The 25,542-nt window shown below is 41.7% G+C and overlaps 1 protein-coding gene across 1 annotated transcript in view; it reads right to left on the reverse strand.

The window, feature by feature from the left end:
- MGAT5 (alpha-1,6-mannosylglycoprotein 6-beta-N-acetylglucosaminyltransferase) overlaps window positions 1-25,542 on the reverse strand; it is a 208,607-nt gene that overhangs the window by 49,739 nt on the left and 133,326 nt on the right. The window contains exons 10-11 of the mRNA XM_032782597.2: window positions 18,586-18,719; window positions 7,243-7,376 (exon numbers count right to left, since the gene is read on the reverse strand). Coding sequence (XP_032638488.1) covers window positions 7,243-7,376; window positions 18,586-18,719 — 268 coding nt within the window. The remainder of the gene's footprint in view (window positions 1-7,242; window positions 7,377-18,585; window positions 18,720-25,542) is intronic.

The following is a 25,542-nucleotide window of genomic DNA, read 5'->3' on the forward strand; positions in this document are numbered from 1 at the left end:
GGGGAACAGAAATTTGATAATGGAGTGCTCTTCTATCTAGCAGACAACTAAATAACTAGTTCTAATTGCTGGAAGTTGAAGCTAGACAAATTCAGATTAGAAATAAGGCACACATTTAACAACAGTGCAATTAATAATTGGACCAATTTACCAAGAATTGTCATGGATTCTACATCACCGGAAATTTTAAAATTAAAATAGGATTTTTTTTTCTAAAAGCTACGCTCTAGTCCTATGGCCTGTATTATACAGGAGATCAGACCAGATGATCACAATGGTCACTTCTGGCCTTGCAATTATTAATCCATGTTGCCAGAGTAGGGTGGACAGATTAAAGAACTGAAAAAATATGTATGTATAAAAATCCAAGTAACTGAGCAACAACTTTGTTTACTAGATCTGACAATACTTGACGCTGCATACATTGACAGGCTGTTCTGTTGACTTGCACAACCAATTGGGTCAGGAAGTATAGATGATTATTAGATCCAACTATTCTTGACAGTCTGAATTACGCTTTCGGTATTGATACACAGATCATGAACTGTAATCGCAAAAGCCTAAAACTAGAACAGACTCAAAATTAACGTATTTCTCTTCTGCTTAGATGTGTTCTGGGGAAAAATCTTCATTATGCAAAAAGGGAAACAACAACAACAACAACAAAAATAAGAAAACTAATGAAATCTTTCTTCAGTCATGAACCAAACAGAAAAATCACCAAAGTCTGTTCCATTACAGTCAACAAGAATTACGTTGTTTTTTTTTTAAATAAGTGAGGATTTCAAGAGGATTAGATTTGTATGAACAAATTCTGAGGGATCACAAGCACAAATGCACTGCTGACTAATATCCACATGGTTTTAATACGTCAGCTAATGAACAGAGACTCTGCCCTTCCCATGCCCCAAGGATCCTATAATAGACAACTAAAGTGGATAGTTGGCAAGTGGGCAACAGGGTGTTTATAAATCTGTGTAAGTATCTTTTCTTCTGAAGTGCTGCACTCTTAAATGGGCTTAATGCAGCACAGCTATTCTCATGGGAAGCATGATCAGAAATACTATTAAATCATTTAGTATGTTTGGACAGCATAGTTTCCTAGGCCAATTAGGATTAATTCTTATTTCCTCAAAACTTCTCTCTCCAGGGATCATCAGTAGAAGTTTCATGTGAAAGGGGGAGTCAATCAGTCATCCATTTCAAAGGCAAAAGGGTTCACGTTTAAATGAAGCAAGATTTCAGCTCCCTATTTGCTTATTTTGTCATCAATTGTAACTCGGAGGCTTCTCCCTTTCCATGTCAGTTGTGATACGCTTGAGAATTTACTCACAGCAACTGTCTTAGTCCTGTATTCTGAAAGACCTTGGAGCACTGTACCAGTATAAATGGAGCAGTAGTTTAGGGTAATCACATTTCATCTTTACTTCAAAGGAACAGTGTTTTTAGGTGCAGGAAATCAGAAATCAGACAATAGCCAGGCTTCACTGAGTCAGATGAAATCCTTCCTCCACATCCCTTACTGCCAGACATTCCCCCAGTTTTGAGAAATGGCAGCAAACTGATGCCAAAGTAGCACTCCTTGTTTACGGACTCCTCCCGCTCCTTCTATGTGCAATACTGCCTTACCCTCAGTCACCCAGGGGACCATAACAGTTTATTCTGGAATCCTCCCTTTCTGCAACTCCAGATACCCATGTAACAGTTGTTCCTGTTATTTACCAAGAAGCTCACAAATACTACATCAAAAGTTTGAAACCTCATAATAGAAGAAGAGTCCCTTAAGTAGTTTTATCTGGACAGGACAGATTGATAAATTGCCTGAGAGGCTCAAAGCAGCAGGCAAAGAACAACTCTTCCCTCTAATAGCATCAAGGACACACCCTGAGTGAGCAGTAAGGGATGACCTGTTACTTTTGGAGAACTCCTGAGCTGCTGAGACCAGCACCCAATCAGCTGAGGGATGTTGCAACAAATATTAGTGTGACACTACGCCCTAAATTCTTTATAGAAATATTGTTAAATATGATTATAGCATATCTAAGATGTATTCTATGCAAGATGGGTCATGTGAGAGGTTGGAAAGGTTATGATTTACTGATCATCATCATATTTGCATGCATGTATCATTTTTGTATCTGAAGTTAGGAATATTGTGTATGCACCAATTACAAATGTGTTTATACCTGGGGAACGCCCACTGGCCAGAATGCAATCAGTCTAGATTGCTGGCTGGAAAGGGCCATTAGGAAAAACAGGTCTTTGAAGATACTAATCTCCCACCTTCCTGGAAAGCCTTCCTGTGGATTCTGCAAATAGACTGAGTTATGGCTGCATGGTCATATGATCAAGTCACCTGATATTGGACTCCATGATAAAATTAGTACTTTTCCACAGGCTGGGGGTGGAAATCACACTGGAAAGCAAAGGATTACTGCCATATGCAAAACCTTTTAAGGCAGGGGATGATATAATGAGTGTTCGTTCTTCACTGAATCCCCACCCAGGACAACTGCTGTAAACATCTAAGAAACAAAGACAAAGGGGGAGAGAAGGACTGAGCCCAGGCTGGAAGGGTATCTAGCCTGTGAATGAAATATCTGAAGTTTTAAGCGGCAGGCAAGTGCAGCTGGCCTTCAAGAATCTCTGCAGTCTGACTAAAACAACACTTCAGGTGAGAATTTGCTACTTGTAGCTAGTCTCTTTAGTATTTTAAATTTAGATTGCGTGTGTGTGTTTTATTCACTAAATGATCTGTTTGCTATCCCTTTATCACTTAAAATCTAACCTTTTGTAGTTAATAAACTTGCTTTTGTTTTCTCTAAAAACCAGTTTGTGGAATTCATATCTGGGGGACAGGGGTGACAAAAGATGTGCATACCTTCCTACACACTGAGGGAGGGGGCAAATTTCAATGAGCTTACACTGTATAGTTCTCTGTGCAGTGCAAGAATATACAATTTTTGGTTTACAATCTAGAGGGGGTGTGCACTTTAGTGCTGGGCAATTCCTTACCCAAGCTTTCCTATGCAGAGCTGTTCTCAGCATGTGTGTGAAACTGCAGTTGGGCGTGTCCGTACCTGTGTGCATGCTGGTAAAGGGCACTCTGAAGACTGAGGGAGGGCTTGGTTTATAGTAAAAATAAGTAGTTTATTTAACAAAGAACAGAGATTTGAGGAGAGGCAAGTAGAATTAAGGGAAACAAATCGTTGCATGTAAAACAGACCTATAACATGCTTTCTAGAGCCTTAACTTAACTAACTAGGCATTATGTCATGTCATATAGAGCAAAAGTCCACCCCAAATCCTTCCTGCATATTACAGCCAGGCTTCACCATCAGACCCGGGGATTCCTGTAAACCCCTATGCACCCCTTATGCCCCTCTACAGGTTGGTATTAAGGGGTTCTTGGGTCACAGGCGCAAAGAGCTTTTGGTACCAACAAAGAGAGCAGTGCCAGAGCAGTCTGTTTTGACAAAGCCCACAGTCCTCGATGGGAGAATGAGCCCCAGTAAGTGTTTGCCTTGGGGTATCTGCTCTTGGGCCTGACACTGAGGGTAGCACTGAGGCTGAGGCAGCAAGATGAGTCTCAGATCTCTTTACAGAGGATGCAAAGAGGACGACTTTGAAACTCCCAGGTGTCCTAAAATGGCCTGACAAAAGCTGAAGGAAGCCAAATGCCCTTGCAGACTTAACTGTCTGCCATTCCTCAACAAAGGGGGGAAGGTCCATCAAATTGTGCACCAAGATGCTACTTGAGCCTCTCCCAGGCACGCAACATGCACACCTGTCTCTGGAAAGATAGCTAGGTAGTTTGAACCCCCTATGGAGTTTGGCACCCGACATGGCCTGGAGGATAATAAAATGCAAGTGGTCCCAACTACTTGGACTATATTATAAATAATTAACTAAACTAACAATGAGATGTTAGCCTAACTAGCTTGTGGACATGAGAAAGAGTTTGTTTCACTCTCAGCAGCAGTAGCAGCAAAGGAATTAAGGTGATTAGGGTGTGTGTGTTCCTTTCTGTAGACTGAAACAATGACATCATTCTAACAATAGCAGGATATTGTGCCCCGTAGTTATACTGCTCCTCAGCTTGCTGCTAGAGACACTAGGCCCCATAAATGTTAATGTGTGATGGCTGCCATTGTGAGAACACACCAGGGATTGGCCTGGGACCTCCAGAGATAAAAGCATGAGCTGTTACAGCGCCAGCTGAAGAGACAAAACTCTGGAGCTGAAGGCTGTGGCAATTCATATCCTCTGTGGATCGGGCACAAAGGAAGGCTTAACTAACATGTACAAACACACCAGTAGGTTATGTCAGGGCTGCCCAGAGGGCAGGGCAAGTGGGGAAATTTGCCCCAGGCCCCGCAGGGGCCCCCAAGAGAATGCTCCGGCCCCAGCCCTGCCTCCACCTTCCTCTATCCCCCGGCACCTCAGCGTGCCATGTCCAGGAGCGGCCGTGGATAGAGCTAAAGTGGCGTGACTCAGGTGCGGCCTGATCTCCTCCCTGCTCAGAGCCGCATGGTAAGGTGGTGGGGCTGTGAGCTCCAGGCCGACCGGTGGGAACTTACAGGCCATGTGGACCGGCTGCTGCGCGCTGTCCAGGGCGCTCCTGGACACGGCTCGCTGAGGCTCTTACAGAGAGGGGAGGCGGGGGTAAGCAGTCATAGCAGGGCGGGGGATGGAGGGGGGGTTGGCTATGGGGCGGGGTCCTGGCGGGACGTCAGGGCACAGGAGAGAGGCAGAGTAGGTTCTGGGGGGTTGGTAGGGGCTGAGGACGGGGGTTGATCGTGGTGTGTTGGGGGTCTGTCAGGACTTGGCTGTGTGCGCGTGTCGTGGTGTGGGGTTGGGGCGAGTCAGAGGGACGGGAATGGGAGGTTTGGTGGGTGGTGGTGGTTGGGGAGGGGGCTTCGGGGGGGCATAAGGAGACAAGGCGCAGGATGGGTTGGGGATTCTGAGGGGCAGGCGGGGGGAGGAAGTGGATGGGGAATCGGATAGGAGGGCAGGGCCAGGCTGTTTGGAGCACAGCTGTCCCTCCCTAAAGATCAGTTCAGGCAGTTTGGGTCTAGTTAATTTTAGTACCTGTGTCCATTCACATGCATGTGCTATTTGAGCTTTCAGTTTTCACAACAGGGCTCATCCCAGATTCTGGAACCCAGCTTCATGCTCAGTTCGTGGAGTCTTAATAGCTTCTAAGGACAACCACAGTACTTCTCCAGTTTGTGTGGAGCCAGTTATGTGAGGAGCGTTCTAGGAAACACATACATTCGATGGAAGGGTTAAGTCCCTTGATACGGTCTTAGCGGGATGGCAGGAAGGAATGTTGTCTCTAGTTCGGTTGTCAGAGGTGCAGAAGTGGACGGCACAAGAGAGATCACTTGATCAATTACTGTTAGGTTCACTTCCTCTGGAGCACTTGGCATTGGTCTACTGTCAGTATGACCGGATGGACCTTGTATCTGACCCCAGTTGGCCATTCTTATGTTCTAGTAAAATGACCAAAGTTGGAGACAGAAATGAGTCAAGTGGCCAGTCGAGTATCAGACCTGGAACTCTGACTGGCTGGGCTCGGCGTTTGGTCACAAGCTGACGTGGTTAAAGTTTTTGGATTTTTTTAAGGGCAGATTTTTTTTAATTGTTTCTTTAACGAACCAGCAAGCAGCAAACATTGCACCACTTCTGACCCCAAACCATGTCAGGTTTTGGAGACTAATTTAGCTTTTCAATTTAAAAAACCCACACAAATTTTGAAGGAAGCAACATTGTCCATGATAGGATTTTTTTTCTGCTTTTTCATAAGCCTAGCTTTAGATCCAAAAAGTTTTGATGGATATCTATCAACCCTTTTAATGGTGTTTTAGGCCTTTTTGCCACTAGCTGATGCGCTGAGAAGGTTAAAGCGTGCTTGAAAAAGGGCTTCTCAAAACTGGGTTGTGCCAAATGCAGAGTTTTTAATTGTTTTTTTGCTTCCAGGGCTGCCGGGGGGGGGGGGAGGGAAGGCAAGTGGGGCAATTTGCACAGGCCCCACAAGGGCCCACACAAGAATATAGTATTGTATAGTATTGCAATTTTTTTTTATGGAAGGATCCCCTGAATCCTCTGGGAGGCCCTGGGTTATGTACTTCCTTTGCTCATAGGAGGTTCATCCTGAGTCTCTGAGTCCAACAGCAGTTTTAATCTCAGACAAGATTCCACTTACATAATGGCTGAGAGCTTGCCAACATAGTGGGAATTGAACTGGGAACACCTAAACCTAAAAGTATGAGCTACTACATCATGAGCTAAAGAGCCCCGGCTCTGGAGCTAGCAATTGTAGCAGACTCATATCCTCTGCAGATCGCCACACTCTTGGACCTGTCAGGTTCTCAGCATTGGGTTACAAATGCACAGAGACAACTGCTTCCTTTTAGGAAGCAGAACTAGTTGTCAATAACAAGCTAAATATTAATACTCCCTTATCCAGATATGATAGCTGTACAACATCAAGGTCAATTAAGCACAAAGCTGATTTTTTGCAAGGGAGCACAAGAAGCAATATTTCCAGAGCTTTAAAGTGAGAGCGTGAATAGGTTCCGCATAACCTTATGATCAGAACATTGAACAGCCTGCTATCAAATACAAGAAAAACTTTCTGCAGAATGCAGGAGAATAAATCACTGAAAGAGAGTTGCTTATGACACAGGTCAGGTTTACAAAAACCTTTGCATCACTTCAAATCCCTGCAATGTATCATTAATACTTACTGTATCTCCCTCAAATGACTCTGATAAAACTGTAAAGACTAATTTTCTTCCCAGTAAATAAAACAAAACAAGCATCCTATTCCCTGGGTTATGTGAAAAAAGTCCTTTATCCAAGCAAGCAAAATGCTATACAAAACTCAGAATTCCATTGTGCCTCACTATGGTTCACTGGCACGCATAAGCATATACATTACTGAAAACAGTAGCATTTTTACAACCAAAGTAAAGTGGAAAGATATTGTGCAGACATTTTCAGACCCACTTCCCTCCTCCGCCCTTTTAGCTAGGCAGATGCCCCTTTTATTACAAAGCTCTACAAATGTTCAGTAGATAAACACTTTGAAGTTATTGCTTATTTTCAGACAAAGGACTTATTAGAAATTCACAAGGCAACTTATTGTGAGTCTTGAGATTTATGTCTTTTTCCCCTGATCAAAATGAATTTGACAAAGATGTAAAAAATAAATAAATAAATAAAAATGCAACTCGCCTTCCAGAAGTTATCTACTTTGCCATAAACAAGTGACTGATTCTGCCTTTTGATGTCATTAATGTGTTTAACGTCACTGGAATTCAGATGCTGCTCCACCACAAACCCAAGGAAGCTGTTATCTGGAGTGTGAGCTGCAAGAACGAAAAGAGAGACATGTTTATTACATGAAGTAATAAAGCATTGGGATTTTAATATGTGGTCATCGTCAGAAGAGTGACTTCCATGGAAATATCTCCTCGCTTGACAAATCTGCTCCCTGCATGTATATTCAGAGATATATTTGCTTACTTTATTGACAATATTAATTCTTACTACTTTAAGTCCAATACAGCCAAAACAGCAATAGGGGTAAGTCATTCTTTTCTTACTCATTCATCACTAGTAATAAAAATTCTGAAGCTGGATCTTGATTAACAGTACTGTTTATAATGTTTAGCTTTATGCTACAGATGAAAGATGATGGTGTCTGAGGCAGAAGTACCCCAGTTTGACTTTCAGACCTCATTACAACTTGCAGAAGTGGCAATTAGAAAAACACTATCTTTACATTTGTAAAGTGAGCTGTAAGACACTGAGCAACAATTAACATGAAAGTCTATGCTGGCTTAATTATTACTACATACAGTCATCAGTTAGAGTTTAACTGTACTTAAGTGTTGTTCAAATTTTACTTCCCAAAGTGAAAGAGGAGCCAACACAAAACACGGCATAAATCACTTTAATATGGTGTCTCCATTTTAATTATTCTCATGTAAAATCACAAAAGAATACACAGAGGAGAGAAATAAGAATGAATTTTACTGTCTAGTTCACATAAACCTTACAAATACTGGGTGTAAATCTGGCCCCACTGAAGTCAATTGGGTTTGTTCATTAATTTCAGTGGAGTTAGGATTTCACCCATTATTCTTCTAAATTAAAATTATTTATTGGTGCATTACATTCTAAAAAGGACACATTTCATAAAAATTTTCTGTGACCTTGCCTTTTGTATAAGTCTTTTCTTACCAGCAACATCCAATGACTCTAGCCACCATTCTTTTGATGTATATAGAGATGTTACAGGTCCCCCATGAGTGTAAGAATTCCCCCCTCCCCCATTAATAAAGTGTTCAACCAGAGAGGGACTACCATATTAAGAAGAGGTGGTTACTCACTCTGTGCAGTAACTGTGGTTCTTCTAAACATGTCCCCCTGTGGGTGCTCCACCTCAGGTTCATGTGTACCGCACATACTTCTGATTGGAAATTTTCATTAGTAGCATCCATTCAACCCACGGAGGTGCCCTAGTCATCCTTTTGTCCCACAGCAAAGCTATATAAGGCTGCATGGGTGAACCACCCTCAGTTCCCTCTACATTGCCAAGGCTCTTAAGAAACGCCAAAGCAGAGGGGAAGGAGGACAAGTAGAGGCACACTCACAGGGTCACGCACCTCAAAGAACCACAGTTACTGCACAGGATGAGTATGGGTGCTTCACGTCAGGTGACTTCCAAGCAGAACCCCCGAAAGGAGGAGGGATCTTCAGAATCTAGTTCATAACTGAGAAAAGAATTGCGTTGCTAACTGTCACATGTCATCTAGAGGCATCGATTAAAGCAGTGTCTGGAGAAGCTATGTACAGAGGATCATGCAGATCTCAGATACAGAGACATTTTTAAGGAGGGCCACAGATGTAGTCTGAGACCTCTTAGCACGCGATAACACACCAGGAGGAGGTGGAATGCTGGCAACAACATAATATGCAATAATATATCCAGAGATCCATTTTGACAGTCTCTGGGTAGAAATAGCAAATCCTTTAGATCTGTCTGCAAACAAAATGAATAGTCTTCAAGATTCCCTGAATGATTTAGTCCTATCCAGGCAGAAAGCCAGCACCCACCAGATATCTAGAACGTGGACAGTAGTCTTCAAAATGGAATTATGTGGTTTTGGAAAGAAAATTGGCAGATAAGTAGCCTGATTCAGTAGTCTGAAACCCAGATAATACTTTAGGAAGGAATCTGCGATGTCACTGTAAGGAAATCTTGTTGAATACTGTGAAAGGAGGGTCTGCCATTAATGTCCCAATTTCACCCACTCTTCAGGCTGATGTAATAGTTACTACAAAGGCTAACTACATAGAAGAGTCTAATAAGGAGCAGAATGCCACTGGTTCAAATGGGCATTTCATGAGATTTCTAAGAACAAAATTAAAGTCCCAAACCAGAGCAGGGGCTTTCATCTGTGGAAAAACATTTCCCAATACCTTCATGAACATTAAAGTTGGAGGATGAGCAAACACTGAGAGTCCCTCATTGTGGAATCCCTCAATGAACCTTGAGACAATCCTGTTTTTCCTTTAAATACAAGAGGTCCTCCAGAACTAGCAGAAGAGGGGCAGAGTGAGGAACAACTTTCTGGAGGTTACACCAATGACTACATCTATTCCCTTTTTTGAAGGCAAGTATTTCTGATATTACTAAATGGTAGAGTCCATTTTCTGGCTCTTCCCCAACAAGCCATCGAAGAGCCACATCTTGAGGTGGAGAGTTCTTCAGATCAGGCAGCAGCCGGATGTGTCCAGCAACAGGAGATGAGGAATTATTGGAAGATTTATTGCTGGGCACAGAGATAGATGAAGCAGGTCAGGAAACCATGTCTGCCTCGACCATGTCAAGTCTATTAGAATAACTCTGGCTTTGTCCTATCTGATCTTGTTTACCACGCTGAGAATAAGAGGTGTGGGGGAAACATGTAAAAGAGCTTCTATTTCCAAGAGAGGAGAAAGGCATCCCCCAATTAATTGAGGCCTAAGCTCTTCCCCTTGATCAGGCAGTACTTTTTGTTTGAAGATGTGGTATAGAGATCCACTTCTGAGAATTCCTATGTTCAAAGTATGTCAGTAAAAATCAGAGTCCAACTCCCACTTGTAGTCTTGGTGAAAAGACCTGCTGAGATCATTGGCTGTGATGAAATTCTTGTGTGATGCCTTATGCATCAGTTCCATAGCTTTATTGCCTTTGATGCAGAGGGAATGGGATCTCGTCCGCTCCGGAACGCAGGACATGTCGTCGGTCATGACTCTGATAGACTTGTCTTTGATGAGAAACAGAAAGCGATGGTAAGCATTTCTAAATCATCTAAATTCCAACAGGTTGATGTGGAGAGTGCTTTCTTCGGTGACTATCCACCCTGTACTGTATGAGCACTTAGGTGTGCCCCCATCCTGTTACCTGAAATTGGGACAGCTAGTAAGCTTAGGGAGGACTAAAGACACACCAGAGTTTGGCAGAAAGCAGCATGTTTATTATACTGATAGCTAAGTTCAAAAGAAGGGTGTGTGTGTCCCACTCACACTCGCATACTCACACTCCCAGGACAGGCACGGCACTGGAGATGTCAGGATTCTTCAAGTTAAGTGTCCCACAGCACAGCGATGGATGATGCGATGAAGGTAAGTCTTCCCGAGGCACAATGGAATGCACTGCGGCAAACCACTGGCCAGGCAGTCTGGGTGAAGGACCTTTACCGGAGGTACAAGCTTGTGAGTGCACTGCTGAGCACATGGCCCCTTCCCCTTTTAAGGAACTGCTTCTTATGGCCTGTGATTAGAGATAACTTGGCTGCGTCTGGTTGGTTACACTTCACCTTGGGAAATGTCCATGCAGTGTCCATGCACTGGGTGTGTGAGCGCTGCCTAATTAGAGTCCCAGACACCTTGTCTACCTGGGAGCTCTTTTGATCTTCCAGCTGTCTTAGCAGCCCATTCACTCCACAAGCATTCCAGGAGGGAGGGGGAGAGGAGAAGCCACTTCACAGATATTCAAAGAGAGAGAGGAGACAAAGTGCCTTGGGGGGAAGGTATAACAGATCTTTTGAACATACAGGTTATATAGAGCATACAGATCACTGCTGCTCCTACAACACATCCCAACACAGATGCCTCTGTCATTACGTGACCATTGGCACTAGCTGAAAGAAGGAACTCCAGCACTTACACTTTTATGATCTTGCCACCAGTCTAAGGAGCGTTTCACCTGTTGGGGAACTGATATTTGTTTGTCTAAGTTGTGTCTGCTCGATGAACAAGCTATTCTGAGCCATCTCTAGAGACAGTGAAGGCATAATCTTGCATGATTTGTCACAAAAGTGCAAGCTACCGTGTGACCCAGAAGCTGAAGACAGTTTGTTACGAGATATGGGGGCTCATCTGAATAGACCTGACAAAGTCTGACAGTGCTAAGAAACTGTCCCTGGGAAGAAATGCCCTGGCTGCCAGGGAATCCAGGGATGCCCCTATAAACTATAATTTTATATGGTAGTCAGCATGGATTTTTCCACATTCAGTTGAAAGCCAAAGTCCATGAATAAGGCAAACGTCCTCCATGTGGCAGAGCGCACCTCCTTATAAGACCGACCCTTGAACAGCCAATCGTTGAGGCACAAAAACACTACAATTGGCTGTCAATTCAGGTATGTGGCCACTACTGCTAGAAACTTTGAGAACACGCTTGAAGCTGAGGAGAGGCCAAATGGGAGCACTCAGTATTGAAAGTGTCCTGGACTACAATGAAATGCAGGTACCTTCTGTGGGATAGATGAATCGCTATGTGGACGTATGCATCTTGAAGGTTAAGAGCCAAAAACCAACCCCCTGACTCTAGTGAAGGAATTACACCTGTCAGACACCATCCTGAACTTTTGGGACCTCACAAATCTGTTTAGGAGTCTTGCATCCTAGATTGGTCCCTATCCTCCATTTTTCTTTGGCACAAAGAAGTACTTTGAGTAGAAACCTCTTCTTTTGTGCTTAGTGGGAACAGGTTCTATGCTCCTAAATAAAGGAGGGAGTTTATTTGCTGTCTTAGAAAGAGCTTGGATGGGAAAGAGGGATGGAGGAGGAGGAAAGGAGGTAAAGTTGATGGTGTAGTCTGTTATTACTTCCAGAACCATTACTCCGAGCTTGTCAGAAATAGAAGAGATGGTCTCTGCATCGGGGGGTGGGCAAATGATTGCAGCTGACAGTCTAAGGAAGGGGGAGGGTTCAAACCCTCAATCATCCCATCAAAAAGCAGCAGCCACTATCGCAGCCTGCTCCAAACTAGGGTCTGATGGATTAGAGGAACTCTTTCTCTGGAACCTTCGTCTCTTCCTTAGAGGTTCCAGAGGTCTCTCTAAACAAAGAAGAATTGCATGAGGCAGGATGTTTGGGCCATTTGGGATCTACTAAATTTTCTTTTCTTTGAATGAATGTAGATGGCCAATGAATGCAACGCGGCTCTACAGTGTTTTAGAGTGCGTAGTGACTTGTTGGTATTCTCCGCAAACAAATTCAGTCCATCAAATGGGAGGTCCTCTATCATAGTCTGGACTTCTGGGGAACCAGAAAACTGGAGCCAGGATGCCCTGCACATCACCATGGCTGTGAAGATTAAATGAGCCATGGTGCATCCTGAGAGTTATGGACCAGGACAGCTTGAAGGATTGTTGTGGCCAGTAACTGTCCCTCAGCAATAACTGCCTGGAATTGTTCCCTTTTGTCTGGAGGAAGGTCCTGAACAAAACCAAACCCTGTATAATGTGTGAAGCTGTATTTGGGCATTAGTTCCTCACATACGATAGCTAAACTCACATGCAGGGTACTACAAAAATCAAATATGATTATGGGGCTTCAACAGTTCATTCCTGAAAATCAGGAAACTGACTGACACCATAGAAAAGATACGTTTATATACACACAATATCTTTTTATGTCACTGGTGGATCTCTCACAATTTCAGTAAAATGGACAATGTTCAGATTCACAAGTAAAATGCAAGAATTTCAGAGGATAAATCATGCAGAAAAATAGTTTTATATATAATATTTACATATTAAATTGCTTTTTGAGTAAGAAAAACATAGATAGTTATAGATACACTAGTTTGTGGATGACATTAAAGTAGACTTATACATTTATTGTCAGGATCTGTGATTTCCGGTCTCAACACATGAATACAAGAAATACTGATGTACCCAGAGGCACAAGGCTACAAGGAAGACTTGTAGGAAAACAATTTAATGCACATTATACAGACAATGAAATCCTCTCAGTTATTATATTCTCTATTTAGGACTATTGTGCCTTGAATAAACTACATGAAATCCAATTATAATTACCCTTTTCACAAAAAATATTTCAGCTACAATCAGACAGAGAACTTCCAAACCACAGAAACTGACAGTGGTATTTAACAATGAAGAGTGCAGAGAGACTACTACTGATCAAGGGCACCTTTTTCATTTTCTTTTATTTTAGGAAACGGATGAAAAGGAATGGGAAGGAAACACAAAGTTAAAAGAAAACACTAACATTGTTAGTTTGCATTACTGCACTTATACGAAAACACATAGAAAGGGAAACAGTTCATGCTTCCGGATAACTCAGAGGACTGGCAATAAAATGTACAACATTTTTCCAGTAAGTTACTGTAAAAATATGGCCCATTTTAGTCATCATATTTGCTTTATGTGAAAAGTTGTGTTCCAGTCCAGATTGAAAAAGCTTTATCTAAAATTGGCTACGTTAAGAATTTCTACCAACTTTTGCCCGCCTGATTCCTGCTTGCTTGATTTTTATCCAGTAGTAATTGTTTTGCCCTCATAAACAAAGCCCTAGAAATAAAGCTGAGTTACAATCACATTGTAAAATCATTACTGATAAGTATTTCAAGGTCACAACCCAATAAAAGACTGTGCTACCTCTGGGTGAGTGAGAGGCCAAGAAACCTGGCTCTTTCCCATCAGATTTAGCAAGATGTCAAATTCTTGAAGGTCTCCAGCACTGCAATTGCACATGCTTCAGAATGAGTTTGGTTGACTTATATCTCTACCATCTCTGTTGTGATAAAATGCCAAGTACTGAGGAATCAGAATAACCACCATATATAGAATTTAAAAAATTGGATGAATATTATCTGGTAAACACCAATAGTTTATGCATACATATACTGTTTTGAATATAATTTATGAAGTTGTTCTGCACAGGAGTAGCAGTAAATCCTAGTATATATGCAACACTTTAAGAACTATTAAACCTCATAAAATCTGTGAAAATGGATAACTATTACCCACATTTAAGAAGGAAGGAAACTAAGAGGGGAAAAAAAGGTTATGCTACAAAGAAAATCAGATCCATAGCTGAGATCAGCTATCAGGATTCGTGTATCCAAGCCTGCTGCTCAGACCACTGGATGTACACTCATTAATTGGTAAAAACAATATTTGTTGTTTTGCTGCATTAAAAATATTTTTCCTTTAAATAAAGAGAATTCCCTGTGCATTAAAAGAGAGAAACTAAGAACAACCTACAGATGATGGGCACAGGATTGCCCTTGCAACTATTATCCCATTCTGAGCTGTTATCTTGTGCAGGGCCTCAAGCAGAAAGTTATGTACCAACAGTATTAAATAATGCGTCACAAATGAGCCCTGGTTTTAAACTTCTATTTGTGACATGAACCAAGAATATGAGATTAGGTCACCAGAAGCAAAAGCCACATTTGCTCAACCATCCACCATCTCTCAAACCCTGCCTAGAATTGTCCTGTTTAGTAACATCTCCTAGTCACAAATCATGACCATATTTTTTGTTACTTGCCACTAAACAATTGTGAATGCAGCTCCTTTATTTGTTGAACAACTCTCACTGTACTTCTCTAGGACTGTATGCATAGTGCATGACGAACTAAATGTATCTCAGATTTTTACAGAGCAATTAAATTCAACAGCATGGTAGACAGCAAGTAGCCATGACTTGGCAAGTAGCCTCAAATATAGTCAACAATGAAAAAGCAAGTAAGGAGTTCTTTTACAGAATATGCAACAATGAGGAACTCCCATTAATTCAGGGACAGGCTTCACAGTGTTCTAAATAAATTGGGTTTGGTTTACTTTCCACTGTGAGCACTTGCACAGTAGATAAGCTTTGCTCTCGTGAAGATTGGCAGCATATTGGCAACACTCTCAAAATGTTCCTGAGCTATTTCTCAGATACACTGTCCCAGATCTCTCTCAACATTCGGCAAACATGTAATTCTTCCTGTCATTCCTCATTATTTATTGGTTACTGTATGGAAAATAAAATCCCACCCTTTTGTCTCTGTTTCCTTAATCCAGCTGCTTCATTTCAGCCAGTGCGCCGCAGGCTGGAAGCCCTGAGCCTGGCCCCCTCCCCCGTGGGGCTGGAGCCGCGAGCACCGGGTTGCCAGAAGTCCTGTCAGCTCCGTGCAGCTCCCGGCATGTTCCCTAGAAGCAAGGTCTATTAGGGAAATGCTGTGCACTGCCCCCAACCCCAGCGCCAGCTTCGCAGCTCCCATTGGCCAGGAACTGCAGCCAGTGGGAACTGCGGGGACGGCACCTGTGGGTGTGGGCAGCAGACACCGCGCAGAGCCCCCTGCCCCCTCTGCATAGGGGCCAGACATGGCAGCTGCTTCTAGGAGCCACGCGGAACCTGCATCTAGCCCCACTGCACCATGGACCGAGAGCCGCCCGAGGTAAGCGCTGCCCAGCCAGAGCCCACACCCCGAACCCCCTGCCCCAGGTCGGAATCCCCTCCCACACCTTAACTCCCTCCTAGGCCCCACACTCCAACCCCCTGCTGCAGCCCTGAGCCCCCTCCTGCATCCAAACTCCCTTTTGGAGCCTGCATCTCAAACCTCCCACAACCCAACCCCCTGCCCCAGCCCACTCATGCACTCCAAATCCTTTGGCCCCAGCACAGAACCCCTTCCTGCTCCCCAAATCCTTCACCCCCAGCCCCACACCAGATCCCGCACCCCCAGCCGGAGCCCTCATCACCTCCTACACCACAGCCCTCTGCCCCAACCTGGAGCCCCCTCCCATACCCTGAACCCCTCACTTTTAGCCTCACCCCAGAACTTAGGGGGAAGCCCTGAGAGCCCACACCCCCCCGGCGGGACTGTGTGTGGCCCGCAACTGATTTTTTCTGTTGGTTAGCAGCCTCTGATAGAAAAAAAAGTTCCCTGCCCCTACATTAATCCCTTAGTGCTAACAGCGTACAGGTGTCCTTCAGCAGCAGTTCTACTTAAAGAACAAAATGTCAGCATGAACCTCTGCATACAAGGTGAAAAAAGTCCAAACTCTGAAGGTGAAAGTTTGACAAACTTGTCTGACAAGTCTGAACAGGGAATAGTAGGCCTGCTCTCACCATGTCCCTACCTAGCAAGCATCACCTGCTTTTGGGGTTGCATTGGGCATTGGTATATGGATTGGATCCCAGAAGTAACTATGCATAGCTGCATGGAAGTCCTTTCCCAGGCCTCTACTGCTCTTAGACAGCCTGCATAGGTGACTATTCTCCACCTGCTGCGGGAGACTACTGAAGTCTGAGCAGCTGTACCACATAGGGGTGAAACTGGGAGACTGCATAATCTTTCTCCAGAATATAACAGAGCAACTATAACCCATACATCTGACCGGGTACAGAAAAATCAAAGAGAACAAAGATACTTCCAAGTGGTCAAGCACTACTTACCATCCACTAAACCAAATTGAGTATGGAAATTAAATATAACATGGTCAACATTTTCAAGAGGAATTTTGGGTGCCCAAACGGAGACATGAAATTGGCCTGGATTTCATAGGCCAGCACTTTCTGAAGCTGACTCCCCCTCACCTTCTTTAAGAGGTCTTAAGTCGGACACTCAAGATCACTTTTCGCCATATGTGGGTTAAGATTTTCAAAAGTGCACTTCATGAATTGTGAGAGAAGAAGAGACTCACTGGATCAAGAAATTTGTGAACAAAATGATATCTTATTCTGTCTGCTTGACATTTACCAAGGCAAAGTGGAGCCTTTTCAACCTTCCCCATTCTGTCAAGGAGGAGATATCTGTCTCCATGAATATTCTACCTCATTTGACTGCAGTCCTAACACACTGAACCATTACAACTAAAACAGGAAAACTGGACACTTTTTTCTAGCAGTCATTGTTGAAGTAGAGCAATATTAGTGCACACCTTGCCATTACTGAAAAGATGCACTGTGGTTGTCCAAAGAAAAAAAAAAAAAAAATCAAATATGGACTGTGTTTCAGACAATAATAAATCTGTATATTCACAATAAATGCAGATGAGCTGCGTGTGTATGAAACAGGTATAATGAAAGGAGGTATCTTGATGGACCTCTGTAGGTTATTACTGTTTAGTTACACAACATGACTCTAATGTTTGGGATTTATCGGGTGTTTCCGGCAACATTGGGTGGGATTCATTAATTTGTTATGTCCAAAGGGAAATAATATAGGATAGGCATATATCTGGTGTCTTTTCAAGGAAAAAACCTGACTGTCCCCCAATAAACATGCTTGCCTTGTTTTTGCTGATGCCTGTTGAAACGGCACAGGACGTGTTATGTTAGCTAGCTTGCCTAAAAATCTCATAAATGAGTCACAGCTGCAGAGACAGGAATACAACCTAAAAGTTCTGGCTCCCAATTTCTCGATCCAAACACACTACACTCCCTCCAACAATTTGATTAGCTGACACTGATTTTTCAGACACACATATCAGGCATTGCATAAGCTGTCTAAAACGTTTCAGAGCCACTGAACAGCTTTACTTTTTTTTTTTTTTTTAATAATAGTCAATAAGTGCAACTTTCAGCTACATTGTTCTCATGTACATGTTTTAATTTTCAACAGCCTTGCAGGTTGTTGGGTTCAAATAATTTGAATAAGTCCACCTCAGTTTAAATGCTCATAACTGGAAAACAAACCGGGTGCAAGCAAATCTTGAAACTATCTGCAAAAAAAAATACAGATGCAAAAATTATGCTGAATGATGGAGACTGTGAGTTTATGATACCTGAACAAAAGCAATGGGGAAAGCATTGTGCTCTGTTCAGTTAAAGACAAAACTTATGAAAAAAGGCATAAGTACAACATCACAGCCTGAAGAACTCTGACTTAAAATGATCAAATACAACCGTAACTTAGTCTACCAAATGGAATCACTCTGCAGATATGTCAAAAAACAACACCAATCACTCTACAGAAGCATTTGAGACACTGAAGCTAACAAAAGTGAACTCCAGGCATCAGTGTGTGTTGAAAAGCTAATTTCAGAATAAACCTCCTTACCAAAATGTATATCCAGTTAATATTGTTCTTTTGTGCATTTGTGCTGAGTGTACTGCAGCTTTGCACATTCAAAAACAGAATTACAAGCCCCCTGTCCTCTGTGTTTTGCTAGATTATGACCTAGCTTTTGAAACTGCAAAGATTCTCCCTAATGGGAACATTCACTTTTAATTCTCGCTCTAGAAGCAATTACATATGAAAACAAGGATACTTACGGAACATTGTGTAAAACTGCTGTGGATTAAGGTTCCATTTCCCCCATGGTGTCTTGTGGCCTTTAGACTGGGCATAATGAGCATGATTAAACTCAGGTTCAGTCCCGAACGAATCCAGTACTCGTAACATACACCTGAATGAAAAATAAGTAATTAAAACCGTTCATGTTCTTTTTTGACTAAGCTTCTCTCTTAAATTTAAGAACTTCCTTTACCTAGAACAAACCTTAATCATTTCTAAATTGTGCAATTACAAAAATGTCACCAAATGGTAATAAACATCACCAACCAAAGATGCAACCAAACAGGCTTTGAGAAGAACAAATGTAGGTTTCAAAAGTCACTAACTACTGTGCATTCATATAAATGAAAATGAACATGTCTGATATTTGGTTTTGTTGGTTACACTTTATTAACTTAGCATATTCATCTGGGACTAGCTGTTTAAAGGAACAGTGTAAAGAATCAAAGAAAAAGATTTTTAAATTCCTCTCTGTCCCTAATTTATAGCAAAAACTAGAAAAGATTTAAAAGTATAATTTACCTCTCTCTTTGAATCCTTCCACTGGCTCTCCCTTCTCTATCACATCAAAAACAAGCTGTTTGTCTTTACTTTCCAGGCCTTTCATGGTGTATCCTCACTGTACCTGGCATCTGCCATTCACTACTGAAATGCTGACTTCTGCTAAGGATTGGCCAATGATGCCAACTTCCATTGCCCACTCGTTAACTTTTCAGACAAGCACCTTTGTGCTTTCTCCGATACTAACCCCTCATGGTTGGAAGGAGATCTCCTTAATCATATGCAAAGCTGCCTCATTATCTCTCTTCAATTTACTCCTTAACACTCTTTTTTTACCCTGATGCCTACAACTTGATAGGTCACTAGTCTGCTGAGGCCACTGTCAGTCATGCCGACCAATGTTGTCTCATTGTTTCCTTGCACTCCTATATCTCTGTATCGAGCTGTTGTTTCTGGTCTTCTGTATAGACTGTTCTATGTACAGCTCCTAGCACTACAGGGTCCTGGTCCATGACTAGGGCCTCATGGCTAATGTAATTCAGAGAGAAAATAATGACTGCTGACTCTTCTAAATGGACACCAATTCTAATTTTAGTGTCTCCTAATCTTTTTAAGGGCTGAGAACTGTCTCCGTCCAACAACCTAAGCGACACATATGGTTTGAAAGGGAGCAGAATGGCCACCTCCCCCCAGAGAGCAAAATATGAGTTGTAGCAGATAGATGGCACGGAGCTTGTAAAAGTGGGGTCTACACCGAAGTGTGCTATAGAGCAGTGCTTCTCAAAGTGGTGGTCCGAGGACTGGTGACGGTCCGCGAGCCATCGGCTGCTCGTCCCAGCAAGTTTCCTCATAAGAGCGTCAAATAGGATAATAATATGGCACCGGTCCCTGGCACATTGGAAAAGGAAAATTGCCAGTCCTCCACATCAGATAGCTTGAGAAGCACTGCTATAGAGTATAGCTCTGCAGGGATTTGATCTCTGTCACTGCACAATGAGGGCGAAGGCATGGCCAATTGATCTACATTTACATGGATCCACTTTCCATCTCCCATTGGTGAGGGTTTTGCAGCTGCATGAGTTATTAAGGGGAACAGATTGCAATAGCAACCAATGACTTGGTCAGCAGGTGCTCTCCCTTTTGAGAAGTGATCTACCCTCCCAGCCCCCATACATTACCTTATTCACAAACTCATTTCCTCAGAAAGGAAGAAAGAACTTGGCCCTAAAAATACACGTGTACAGTCATCTGTAGTCATTTGTTTCACACATTCCTTTTACAATTTCTCCTCCAGTCCCCAACGTCTAAATGAAAATTCATAAAGCAATGGCAAATTGTAGCTTTAATATGAAATGTTACCTTCATATTTGAGAGCACAGGACAGAATAATTTACACGTTTTATCCCTATAGGGATCTTTCAAGCAAAATGAATAGAAAAGTACAACATACTGTGAATCACAAAACAACAAAGCTGACAGTTCAGTTTCTGTAGTAGTTATTCAGTGTTTTATGTCAACTGTTTTCATTGAGAACGTTTTACAACAGTGGCAATTATCTCTGCATCACAGAGAACACTCCAGCAGGACAAAAACAGACTCTGCAGCACTAAATCAGAGAGTAAGAACAGAATTCTTGTTTCTTGGGTAGTCTCAATCCAGCATTCCTAATAAATGCATATTTTGGTCTGATGTGTGACTAGAGAGACTTCTAGGAAGCTGAACTGAGACCTCACTGGGGCCTGTTGAATCATCTACATGAGGAGCACAAATGCTTCAAGTGTATTTAATGCTACACGTACAGGCTGATTTAAACAGACGGATCTTTAATTGAAAAGGATCCAACATAGAGAAAACAATGGGTCTCTGAAGCAGCAGGATGATAGAGATACAGAAGTGATGGAAGGTGCAGCAGAAAGCAAGCTAATCAAGGAGGGAAGTAAATGAAGGGTGCGTTTAATCAATAATGACATGTAAGAACTGGAGAAACAAATAAGGAAAGGGAAGGTCAGATAAGAAGGGTCTGGAAAGGAAAACCCGAGCCATAAAACACAGCAGGGTGTGTGTCATGACACATGCAGACAGAGTGCCTTTGAATTGCTGTAAGGCTAATAAGGGTATGCAGTGGCATGCTTGGTTGAGTCTTAACAGGATTTTATTGAAAGTGAGACATTTATGTTGAACAGCAGAATTCTAAGTGTTATAAAAATAATTATGGACCATGAATTCTTGGATATATTTGCTGGTTATAAACCATCTCCCCAGAACACACTGTAGCAGAAAGTATTAAATGAAGTCTGAAGCATCCTATGCTTCTGATAGCTTGGGAGTGAGGGAAGATCTTACTGAAAACTGTGCTCAGACACCACACTATTACATTAGTACTTAATCGTTTAAATATGTCAAGTTTTTCAGAAGCACCTTTCAAGAGACTCTTACCTACAGTAAGGTCACAATAAATCTGCCTAATGTATTTAAAGTAGGGGAAAAAATCAAACAAGTGAAATATCCACATTATTTAGTATATTTTCTATAAAAACTTAAGAGTGAGCAATAAACCTCTAGGTCTATGAAAGGGAGATAGGACGGAGAATGGGGACTAGATTAAAAAAAAAAAAAAAAAAGTAAAAACCTCCCCCAATCTCCCTATAGTTTCTTTTTAACATTGTGAAAGTTACAGTAGCTGATGCTTATTCTTTTTTTTCTCTTGCCTGTACAACTAATTTACCATCATTCAACAATGTTTCAGTAACACCACTCCTGACATCTATTGTCAGCAATGGGTGGCTTTTCCAGTGTAGGTCACAGACTCTTTCAGGCTAGTTAGGACCTGCATTTCTAATGTAAAAAATTTAAGCAGACTTCCTTTCAGGGTTTCTTTATACAGAATATCGTCAGATTAGGCCTCAGTAAGGACTGGGAGTGGTTGAGTCATTATAAAATCTAAACTTAATTTCCCCAATACTAATTTCTCCCTACTGTTACTCACACCTTGTTGTCAACTGTCTTACCACTTCAAACTTTATTTTTCCTCCCTTGGTATCCTGCGGTTAATTGATTTATCTCAGACTGACCTCACACTTGGTAAAGCAGCCCCCATCCTTTCATGTATTTATACGTGCTCCTGTATTTTTCATTTCATGCATCCGATGAAGAGGGTTCTAGCCCACGAAAGCTTATGCCCAAACAAATTAGTTAGTCTCTAAGGTGCCACAAGGATTCCCCGTTGTTTTTATTTATACAGAATGTTGCTCATTTTGAATAGCAGTCGTGTTAGACATCAAACCCAAATCAGTTTCGGTACATTCATGATACTGGCAGCACCAACGATACTGGACATATAGCATGTGTTACCTGATGTCATCACTGGTGCTACAAGCAAAAGAAATGAACAAAAATAGGACTTGGTTTATTCAGAATTTCAGAACTCCCAGCAGCAGAATCACTGCTTTTGGAGCTGCTAACTCTAGTCACCTAATCTGAAATCATCAATAACTTCCTTTGAGCTAAAGTTCTCTTACAAAACTGATATGGCAGTGAATATTGAAATGAACAAACAGCAAGTCTGAATTTAATTCCCATTCAAGCCTGCTCTGTACAAGCAGACTAAACTGGTCAGCATACTGACATCTGCTGAGAGAATTTAACTGACATAAAACTAACAAATGCGAGCACAGAAATACCCTTAGCTTTGCTATAGAAAAAAAAAAGTAGGGAGGGGGCTCAGACTGTAGTTATAACAAGAACTGACCAGCTATTAAATATTAATAAATGAAGACAGCAATTAGTAAGGAAGCAATGACAAGATAGCACTTCTATATGATAATATTCATTCTATTGAAATAAACTAAAATATATGTAAACATCTGCTTTGACACTGGAATTATCCATGTTAAGTAACAAATTCTTTCACTGACAAAATTTGCCAAGAAGCTTATGTTACTCTGTGTTTGTGTATAGGGGAAGGGGCACTAGTAACACAATTTATTTTAAAAAGCAAAATTAAGAAAAATTGTAGTTCACACAAATTTGTTTAGAGCCAAATTTAATTGCAAAACTCATGAACCAGGAAAAAAGTCAAATTAGAAGAAAATAGGGAAAATATATTGACATTTTAAGATGTAATGATTCATGAAATAGGAAAAATGGAAAGTTAATCAAACAACCTTGGTGTCATGCTACATTTACATATCTTCATTATAAAACATGGCAAATAGGAAATTAAATGGGAAAAAAAAGGAAGGGACCATTTTCATTTTACACATGTTTTTTGCCATTCTGGCTTAATGATAGAATCATATCTGGCAGACAGACAACCAAAGAAATTCAGTGGAAAACAAGATTAGATTGATTAGTGCGCTCCTCAGAGCAGAACCTATCTTTATTTCAAATTTCCTACAAAGTCCCTATGAGAGAATTCTGTAATGTGCAAGCTTAGGCATGCGCATAACTTAAAATAAGCCTATGATGGAAAAGATGGAACTTCTTAGAAAAAACTGAGGCTGGGAGAAAGGCTAAGATGACTTTTTTCTGCCTCCATGAGAATACATTTCAGTCCATTCACTTTAAAAAAAACAGAATTTATTTGGAATTTTGAGTGACACCACCAACTTGATTTAGAAGCAATTTAGAAACAGTCAGGATTGCAAGTCATACAAAAAAAAATATTTTATTAAATCCAGGAGTTTGGAATAAGCTATTTTAGACCTGCTGGTTCCACGTGCGGCAGGGAGAGAGAGAGAATTTATTGCAGCGCTCAACTACCCTGACAGTTTTTTTCTAATATCCTGCTGCAATTTAAGCTCATGGCTTCTTGTCCTATTCTCAGAGGTTAAGGAGAATAAATTTTTCTCCCTTCTTGTAACAACCTTTTATGTACTTGAAAACTGCTATCATGTCCCTTATCAGTCTTCTCTTCTCTGGACAAAACAAACCCATTTTTTTCAATCTTCCCTCACAGGTCAAACATTTTTGTTGCTCTTCTCTGGACTTTCTCCAATTTGTCCACATCTTTCCTGAAATGTGGCACCCAGAACTGAATACAATACTCCAGAACAGAATCAGAACAGAGTAGAGCAGAAGAATTACTTCTTGTGTCTTGCTTACAACACTCTTGTTAACACATCTCAGAATGATGTTTGCTTTCTTTGCAACAGTGTTACACTGTTGACTCATATTTAGCTTGTGATCAATCCACTCTGATCCCCACATCCCTTTCTGCAATACTCCTTCCTAGGCAGTCATTTCTCTCTCTCTCTTTTTTTTTTTTTTTTTTTACTGCTGAGGGAAATCTGCACCAAAAAATTAAAAATTCTGCATACATTTAAAATTTTGCAAAACTCTGCATATTTGTCAAACTAACACAATATAATCACACCATTTTCAATTATTTGCAAAATACAAAATAACTGAAATAGTGTGATTATATATTTTGTGTTGTGTGTTAGTTAACAAATAAAATGAAGAACTCGCAGAATTTAATTTTTTGGCAAAGAATTCCCTCAAGATTACCAGGGCTCTGTGTGGTGCAATTTAGGTGCAGGCAAGTCAGTGGGAGGCTCAGGAAGTGGGGGAAGAATCTGGATGCACAGGGCTGCGTGCAGGGGAATGGGACTGGGTGATGGTTAGGGCTCATGGTGGTGGGACTGGGTGGGTGGGGGCTCAAGAGTGCAGACAGTGGGGCTCGAGTAGGGTGGGGGACTGGGGCTCCTGATGTAGGGGGTGAGGCTTAGTGGGGTGTTTGGGGGCTTGGTTGGGGGGTTCTGGGTACAGGGGTGTCATAAATAGATACGTAAGGTAAGGGTTAAGTTTCTTTTACCTGGAAAGGGTAACCAAACACCTGACACGAGGACCAATCAGAGAACTGGATTGTTTAAAGTCAGGGCGGGAATTTGTATACTCAGGGTCTTTTTTGTTTCTCGGCTGTGAGTAAACAAGGTTTCCTCCTAACTCCATCTATTTCAAATATTATACCAAAAGTCTGAGAGTACAAAGGACCCCAAAGCACTTCGGCTATGAGGAGCTTTGTGTTGTAACGATAATGGTGGATGGCTGTGTCTTTGTTGTTTTCTCGGCTCGTGAGTTAACAAGCTTTCTCCTACTGCATCTTATCTCCAAGTTTCTCCTACACATCTGTGAGTACAAAGGAACCCCAAAGCCAATTCGGCTATGAGGAGCTTTGGTTGTATTTACATGTATGTGGATTTGTGGGCTGGTTTAATTGGGCTATCTTTTAAATCAGATTGTTTCTTCATATTCTGATAAGCAAGAGCCTGTATTGAGTTTCTTAATGCAAGATTATTGTTTATATTTTCTTCTTTTTTTTCTATAAAGTTTTCTTTTAAACCTTGTGAAAGTTTCTTTTTCTAGTGAGGCAGAGGGGGAGAAAAGCCCAACTCGGTGTCTCACCTCCCTATTGTCCCAGGGCGGGAAAGGCT

Source organism: Chelonoidis abingdonii, chromosome 10, assembly GCF_003597395.2.
Source record: "Chelonoidis abingdonii isolate Lonesome George chromosome 10, CheloAbing_2.0, whole genome shotgun sequence".
In the NCBI taxonomy this organism is placed as follows: Eukaryota; Metazoa; Chordata; order Testudines; family Testudinidae; genus Chelonoidis; species Chelonoidis abingdonii.